Genomic DNA, 8,535 nt, shown 5'->3' on the forward strand with positions numbered 1-8,535 from the left:
AAAAAACCCAAATTGAACAGTAACTCATTGTGGTAAAAAAAGAGCCCTTACAGCTGTCCTGGACTGTTTAGCTCTTGACATTAAACTACTGCAAGCTACACTTTTGACTATGACCACCTTCCCCCTACATTCCTGTCTAGGGCAACACTGCCACTATGACAACAGTGACAAACTTGAAAAGAACACCTGCTTCTCTGATGTCCCTGCACACTTTCCTAAAGCACAACTTAGAGCAGGAGAAGGATTTTGAGGAGTCTCTCAAGAGAGCAGCACACAAACCACATCGCTACCACTTCACTATACTCCGGGGAGCCCTGACCCTGTGCAAAAGGAGCTGAGCAAAACAACTACCTGGAGTAGTTGGACTGTTTTCTTCCCCTTGCCTTGGCACTACCCCAGAACAGCCTGTGTGGAAGCTCCTCACTTGTTTCACCCAAATTTCCACCTATACAAACAGCTGGGGGGTTTCTGCAAACAGTTGTTTCCATCACAGCTAGATGGTTGCATGTGTGAACACTGCTGCTCTGTAGGTGGCATTCTGTAAGCTTATTATGTGCACAGATGGACCTCAGTTACTATGTGAACGTAAAGAATTCTAGGCTCTCTTTTAATTAGGGCATTGCACCAGGAATAACAGTTGAGAATTAAGGGGTTCTAACGATGCTGCAGGGAGGGCGCTGATGACTCAGGCTTTGTTTTCACAGTTGGAGGTTAAGCAGACCCACTATCCCAGGGAATTACAGCTCCTTCCTGCCAAACGTGGCTGGCTTTGTAATTATGTGCAACATCACTCTCTTGGCAACGGGCCCTGCATAGATTTTACTCACTGTTTTGTTCCCTCCTTTCCTTGTACTGCTGTCAGGGAGGGTGATGGCAATTGTTTGTCATTGGCTGTTAGCACAGAGCAAAGCGTTGGTCTCAACTCTGTCTGCCTTGAAATCCAAGTAGCTGAACTGCAGGAGGCAAGTGTTTTCTTCCTGCTAGGCAGGAAGCTAATAGTTTCCCCACAAATTGTACAGGAAGGCAGGCCGTGTGGTTTTTACTGTTTATTCCACTTACAGTATTAAAACCCCACAAACAAGGATTTCGCTTGCTCAAAGCAGCCTTCATCCATTTCAGTCAATAATTTCATATTTTCAAACTCCTGCAAAGTTCAGCTCACTCTGCATCAATACAGCCCACCCCAAAAAAGTCATTCCATTCAGCACATTAAGCAGCCTGTAGTTTTCCACAGTGGTCATCTTCACTAAGCCTGAGTTACTTTTGGGTAAACTGTCATTCCTCTTCCTTCTGGCTGACTTCATCCATGGGTGAAGTTCCCATACTTAGCAGAACATCACCACCACCTCCCCTGCTCTCTCAGCAGCAGCATTTTCCAGGTCTCCAGAGTACCACACCTCTACTAACTCAAGCCTTTTGCTGTCTCTTCTTCAGTTCCTGTCAAGAGAAGGGCAGATTTCTACTCCTCTGAGATCAAGCTTCCAACCTAAGGAGTGATACTTCTCGATAGGTATTCTCTTCTGCCCTTACTCACTAAAGTCAACTCTTTCCTTGATTCAGGCAAGCAAAGACCTCCACAATTTTCCCTCCAGGGCAGGAGACCAAAGCTCCAGCTGAGTTTGTAGCTGTTGTGCTCAAGGCTTTTTGTGCCTGTAAATTCACTTCTGCAGATCAGTGAAGACTTTTCTTGAAAGCAACTGTCTCTCTCTGGCAGCTTGGAAGCTGAAGGGAAAACAGAATGGCAGATCTAATTTCTTATTCAGCTTCAGAGGAGCAGTGAGCACCAGCAGGGTCCCATTATGTCCCAAACATCCACTGGAAAGATTTTCTGTGGAGAAGGCTGTGATGGCAGCTAACTGTTTGTCCACCACGACAGGAGGCCCAGGCCTGGCTCGCTGATTGATCCCTGTTCATAGAGAGAAAGATGAGAGCATGCAATTGTAAACTGCATAGAGAAAATGCCTAAAAATATATCATCTTTCCCATCTGAGTTATGGAACACAGCTGCCACTGGTTCAGATCCACCTTTCTCATGCATTGTACTCAGGTTTTATGCCAGAACACTGCAAGGAAAGATCGTTCAGTTGCCACGTAGACCTTGATGTGTTGCTCCCAGCTCCGCACTCTTCATACACACGTAGTTTGCTTTAAATCAGTTCCCAGGGGGAACCACCAACAATCACAAAGTGTTCCAGGGAAAACACTCAGAAAACAGAGCAACCACAAGAACAACCTCATTTCTTCCCTTTTCCACTCCTTTCATTTTGTGACTCTGCTTCATGGTCAGCTTAAAGCAATCAGTTCCTTGGGAAAGTGGTGCTATTTTAGACACTGAATAAACCACAACACTTACAAAGCTGTAAGAACTAATGCACATAGTTACCACAAGAGTGTAGGGTGCCTCTTTCTTCTGGACTTCTTCTGCGGCGTTTGAAGTGGAAGCCTCTGCAGAGCTTGGACCGGTCGGTGATGTATCAACAAATGTCTCATCCACGACTCGGAAGCGGATCTCTTCCCCAATGTCCATGTAAAGGTCATGGGCCCCTTCTTCTGTCTCGTATTCCCACACCCACACCTGCTCTGCTTCATCACTGGCCAAGGATTAAGGAGGGAAATAGCATTCTCCTTGACAGATGACTTTCTGACAGTTCTGAGAACACTCGATTCAAAGCCTTTTCACACTTATTTCCCAATCTGCAATGTGCTGTCCCAGCTCATTGTCTGCACAGCCCAGGACCCTCATCTTTCTGATTTTTCTGCATCAAGCTGTATGCTGCCTGTCTAGACATCCTCCAAAAAATCCCAGCAGCAGAAAAGACCCCCAGACAAGCAAAACTCCTCAGACCCAAGACAACCTCACCTACCACACTGAAGTACATCAGACACACACGTATGTGGACATTACACGATGTGGTAAAACCCGCACTCTATCTTCAGCAGCAGCCAAGACTGGAGGCAGGGATTACAACAGGGCAGGGGACACTGCCATTCATTGCTACCAGCAAGCACAATGATCCTGCAAAACCTAATGAGCGTGAGGGCCTGTCTAGCTGCGATAACAGTCTGTGGGACTTGCCCGACAGAGGGGCTTAGCTTCTGCCGCTGAGCACCTTCATTGTTGCAGTGGTGAATGCCTGTTGGGCCAGCACTGCACAATCTTTTGAAATGAAGTAGTGAAGCTATCAAAGGTGATCAAAGGATACAACTTAGCTGGCTGCTGCAGGGATTCTGGTGGGATGACAATATCATCAAAGAATCCAAGAGAAACTGCAGAGAAAAGAATCTGGTAAAGACTGAAAACATTCTTTGCAAATGATGTTCCACAGCGATTCCTAAAATGCATTTCTAGGCTCATTCTCCTTCCTCTCTCAGGAAGGACACTGAGATTATGCAGGAATTATTCTTTGAGCCACAACGCTCAATTTCAGTTGGCAGCAAAGCAACCACCCAGCTGAAAGTACATAGAGCAACAGAGGGCACAGTCTTCGTGCCCGCTGGGAAAGGAAAAGGTTGTTTGGAGCAGGAATGGAAATGAAAGCGTTCCAAGAAATGAGTCAGATGCTATAGAGGTCTGTGACAAAAAAGAGCTCAGAAATCACAGATGTAGTACGTTAAATAAAGACCAATATAAAGTAAGAACAGCCCCCACATCCCCCTTAAGATTTCATGATGTTGAATTTTATCAGGGAATGGACCATGCCCAAATTCAGCAACAAAAGCAGCCAAGGTAACCTTATTGTCCTAATTTAACAACTGAGCAGCAGAGCTCCCTTGTATGGAAGACTCCGAGAGGAAAGGAAAGCAACTCATCAATTATATATTCCATGACTCTGGCAGCACTTTGTGCTCACGAAAACACTTCCCTGACACGTTTTCAGGTACAGGAAAAGAACACAAATTTGCACAGCACTATAGGAAAAGTACATCAGACCAACACAAGCCAATAGTTCCAGTTTGAACAAAACAAATTCTGTTAACTGAAGCAAGGAAGGAATCCAGACAGGTCTGCCTGTTATTCTTGGGCAAAAGGAAAAGGGAGTGCAGACAAAACCATCAAGGTCAGGGGAAGCTGCCAGGCTCAAACTACCAATCACCTCAGATCACAGCAGCACTAGAGGTCAGCAATAGCCATTAACCAGCCCACAGACAGCATCACTCCAGAAATCAGTGTCTCAACAGACCCAAGGACTCTGCAGCTCACATGTCCCCAATGTCAGAAGTTGCAGTTTACCGTGGACGCCATCCTGACTGCAGCTTTTGATCTGTCCAATGAGAATCTCATCCAGGAAGGGATGGAAGACCACATAGCGGAAATGCACTTAAAAGAAAACACATCATTAATGTTATGTCCATGTTGGTAAACTACAGTCCTCCCACAGGGTGGCAGCCATTAAAACAAAATCCCACATCCTATATATATGCCCTCTAAAACACACAGTTTCTTTTATGACTTCTTTACAGGCACTGATTAGATAGAAAAATGGGAATAAGAGTTCTGATTCCTATCTAGTTTGTACAAATTCTGGCAGCAGCTGATCAGCAGTGTCCTGTTCCCAGCTCCTCAGTTTTGCAAGTTCACAGAAAAGAAAGTGTATGATGGTAAACATGGAGCATGGCCTCTGATTAAGTTATGATGGAAGCACAATGCTTCACGGTCAAGAGCATCAGTTGAAATTATACTTTCTCCTAATACTTCTGCCTTTTATCTTTGTCTGCAATGCTGTATTTTCATTAAATGAAATCTTTTAAATCAAGTATTATCAGATAAATAAGGTTCTCTAACATAACAGGATTTTTCCTCCACGCTAGATAAAATGTTTCTAACTAAGCACACGGCATTTGTTATTATAAGACTGCTACACTAAGGCAATCTCAGCCAAATGATGCTTCTGAGAAATTGAACATCATTTTAGCTGTACCTCCTCAGTGCTCCTCTTTCACATACAACACAGGCAGTGCATTACAGAAAGAGTTATTACCAGACACAGCGGGATTTATCAAAGTGCCACCCCAGATTCTGAAAGCAAACGTTTTTCCCCAAGCTCAGAGAGAAAAGTTCTCTTCTTTCAGTTCAAGGAGTAATTCTAAGCTGAGAAGCTGAATGGAGTTTAAAGCAAGCAGGAAAGCCTGACATCCTCCTTCGGTATTAGAGAAGCTTTTATTTTCAGGAAATGAGTTCTATTGGAGTTAAAATTTAGACAAGGGGAGGCACACAGAGTCAGTACAGTTCCCTTCTAACAGGAGATATTTCATGTGCTCAACCTATGATTCCACACTGTAAACTGAAGCTAGAAAATGGATCTCTTACCAGTTTAAAGCCTTATTTTAACTTTAAAAAAAGAAATTTTCTTTCATGCACTTCAAGTTTTTACTCAGATTTGCCAACAGTCAAAGTAAAGAAATTAGTCATTTCTTATTAAAAAAATCACTAGAAATGTATGATGAACCAGATCTGTCTAAGTTTCAACAAAAGTGTCATAAAACTTCCAGCTAGCACAAGAGTGTTAAATGCTGTGCAAATGCTACATGTAGAAACAGGTTTCATATCCTAGCTAGGGAAAATAGGCTTTAAAAAGAAAAAATATCAGAGAAATGCAGACCAATTATTACAACTTATTTTCTATGTGCAGACTTTCAATAATTTTCAACTAAATCAACCCTTTCCTTACCCCACACCTATGGCTCCAGCTGTAGAACAGAGATGGGCTGCTGGATAAGGCAAGAAGGCCTGGCTATTTAAAGCTGTATTTGTACACAAAATGGCAAAGAAAACAAGAGACTTTCACCATGTTCTTCCTGCCCTCCTAACAGGAGCAGAGTCAAGGCTGTGAACTTAAGTTGTTAGTGCCCCTAACAACTGAACTCAGCTTACATTTCCAGATCATTAATTAACCTTCTGCAACACAATATCACTGAGGAAAAGCAGTTACCCTTGGTGTGTGATGCACCATCCCCAGGAAATATGTATGAATCTTCCAGCTTTGTGATATCGTACAGACAGATGCAGAGCCCAACATTGTACACCACCTGATAAAAGAAAAAAAAATTCAAGAGCAGTAAATCAAGCAACCCAGCAGGTAAAATCAAGCAAACTATGGAATTCATACATTATGCACACCTTTTCAAAAGGCAGCAACACAGGGCTGACAAAATGGGATGGAGGCTGTTTTGGAACACTGCCTTCAACACCACCAGCAGCGTAGGGGAACCCCAATCCAAATTGTGGGAGCACATTTTCACTGGCACTGGAAAGAACTGGAAAGAGCACTGCTACAAAGAGAAACCCTTGGGGAAAGTGTCAGAGGTGGGAGAACTTGAGCTGCCAAGACAGTAAAGAGCTCCCAATCATTCAGCAGCCCCACAGCTTGTCCAAATGCTAAAGACACTTTTTGCTAGAGTTACACTCTCAGAAGCCTCTAGGCTTGCCTTTGTCTTATATTATATTATATTGTATTAGCTCTGGGGAGACACGAGGTGAATTCTTGGTTTCTCTGCTACTTCTGAGACAGCTTCACTGCCTAGGAAATTTGAGGCATCCACCAGTCACCAGTGGATGAAGGAAGACTTTTGCTCTTCATAACCTGCCTGTATAATCTGCTGTTCACAACCCTCGATCCCTTCAGGCTGCTCTTTTGAGCTCCTCTCACATTTACAGCTGCATTTTGAGTTTTGTGCCTGTCCTGTGTTGAAAGCCATACACTAATCACAGTCCCGGGGCTGCACAGGGAAACTCTGACCTCCAGGTCCACCAGAAAACACTTTTTATATCCTGCACCAAAGACCAACTTCCTACTGCCACCATGTATTTCAATTACCAAGCACAGACCAAATCAGCTATTAGCAGCTTCATTTCTCTTCCAGTATTACTGTTCTGCATGTGTTTATATAGGGGTTTTTTCTTTAAGTTCCCCACTGGATGGATTAGTTTGCATTTGTTTTTCAGGCTGCATTTTGGATTGCTCCTTTTAACCCAAACCAGCAGCTGCTCTCACTTCTCTTCCACGCTCCTCTGCCCCATCTGGTGTCTCGGTATCTTCCCATTACAACATCAGCCATTAGAAAAATGTCCCCTTTGAGATGATAGTGGCTCTTTGTTGACAGTCGCAGGGGATGGCCTTCACATCTAAACCCCTCTGACACCTCACCCACGCACCTCAGCAGGCACCAAGAAAAGGAAGGAATCCTCGGGGATGCTGTGATGCCTGCATCAACCTACTAGTGACCCACGGCTTTACCTTATTGGCCAACTTCTTGTTTAGCTCTTCGGCAATGGATTCGTTCAGTTTCCTTTCAAACTGCCAGGGAGGAATTCTTACAGTGTCAGTCATCTCCACCAGCACAAACATGGTGGCGGGGGGCGAGGAGACGCCAACAGCCTCGGGAATGGGAGGGCCGCGAGGACCGGGCTGGGAGGGCACCCCAAGGCGTGGCACGGCGCCCGGCGGGCGGTGTCCCGGCTGTCCCCAAGGAACCGGCCCGGGAGCGCCGGGAGCGCCCCTCAGCCGCCCGCCGCACGCGGAGCCGCGCCGCGCGCCCCGGACGCGTCGCGCGCCCTGATTGACACGGGACGGGGCGGGGCGGGGCCCCCGCGGCCGCCATTTTGCCCGTCCTCGGGCGGGGCGGCGCCGCGCTGGGCTCGGCCCCCGCTGGCCGCGGAGCGGGCGAGGGTTGGGTGAGGGCCGGGGCCGGTTTTGGGTAATATTCATCTGAAAAGGGACTCAGTAGCCGGGCGTCCTTTGCAGGGATGCTGTGTAGTTCCCTCCTTCCCCTCTGCCTCTAGCAGGTGGGTCCCCGGGCACTTTCTCCCGTGCCCCAGCTAGAACAATTCCCGACTGCGGTTATTCTGATTCTGATTTAATTTATCATTTTCCTGAACTTCAATCCAGATAGGGCAGCAAAGATCACAAAAGCACGGAACAGGTCAGGTAGTACGGGACACAGTGGGGCATCTGGTCCAACCTCCCTGCTCAAGCAGGGTTGATAAATAACAGAGAATAGAAATTTTCAGAGCTAGTCTTTTGTGCGTCCTATGTAGATAAAGAATGCCTGCTTTCTAGTGCTTGAGAATGTGCTAGAAAGTTTGTTTTCCAGCTGTTTTGATATTGTGGTCATCCCAAAGCACATGGCACAGGAATTGCATCCAGAGAGTTCCTGCTTTCCCTCTCCTGTGCGGGAGACTCCACGGCCTCTCCGGGCAACCTGTTCCACCAGCCTGCACAGAAAAAAGTTCCTTACAGGTGGAGCTTCCCGTGCACCAATTCTGCCCCACTGCCTGTTGTCCTGCTGCTTGGCACCACCGGGAAGAGCCTGGCTCCAGCCTCTTGGCACCCTTCATGTACTCATACACATTGATGAGGTCCCCTCTCAGTCTTCCCAAGCCTGAACAGGCCCAGCTCCCTCAGCCTTTCCTTGGAAGAGAGGAGCTCCAGTCTCCCAGTTATCCTTGTTGCCCTCTGCTGGACCTGCTTCAGGAGCTCTGTGTCTCTCTTGCACTCAGGAGCCCAAAGATGAAAGTCTCTGCCACTTGTTCAGCTG

The 8,535-nt window shown here is 46.3% G+C and overlaps 1 protein-coding gene across 2 annotated transcripts; it reads right to left on the reverse strand.

Moving 5' to 3' along the window:
- Positions 1 to 1,033: 1,033 nt before the first annotated feature.
- On the reverse strand, positions 1,034 to 7,538 carry POLR3H (RNA polymerase III subunit H). 2 transcript variants are annotated; one of them, XM_041481660.1, is made up of 6 exons: positions 7,236 to 7,538; positions 5,931 to 6,027; positions 4,232 to 4,318; positions 3,204 to 3,267; positions 2,384 to 2,591; positions 1,034 to 1,906 (listed from the first exon to the last, which is right to left on the reverse strand). In XM_041481660.1, exons 1-6 carry the CDS (start codon positions 7,344 to 7,346, stop codon positions 1,853 to 1,855), a joined length of 621 nt encoding a protein of 206 aa, XP_041337594.1. In that variant the 5' UTR covers positions 7,347 to 7,538; the 3' UTR covers positions 1,034 to 1,852. The 2 variants fall into 2 exon arrangements, with proteins under 2 accessions (XP_041337594.1, XP_041337593.1); XM_041481659.1 differs by having other exon boundaries at positions 4,202 to 4,318.
- Positions 7,539 to 8,535: the final 997 nt, after the last annotated feature.

The sequence above is a fragment of the Pyrgilauda ruficollis genome, unplaced genomic scaffold, assembly GCF_017590135.1.
Source record: "Pyrgilauda ruficollis isolate IOZ18807 unplaced genomic scaffold, ASM1759013v1 scaffold56, whole genome shotgun sequence".
Lineage (NCBI taxonomy): Eukaryota > Metazoa > Chordata > Aves > Passeriformes > Passeridae > Pyrgilauda > Pyrgilauda ruficollis.

What these genes read in the sequence shown, in the direction of transcription:
- POLR3H (XM_041481659.1), bottom strand. Translation starts at nt 7,346, where the DNA reads ATGTTTGTGCTGGTGGAGATGACTGACACTGTAAGAATTCCTCCCTGG. An exon ending in ACAAGAAGTTGGCCAATAAG is followed by an intron (nt 6,028 to 7,235) that starts GTAAAGCCGTGG and finishes TTCTTTTATCAG; the next exon opens with GTGGTGTACAATGTTGGGCT. An exon ending in CTGCAGCAGCCAGCTAAGTT is followed by an intron (nt 2,592 to 3,203) that starts GTATCCTTTGAT and finishes ATCCTTGGCCAG; the next exon opens with TGATGAAGCAGAGCAGGTGT.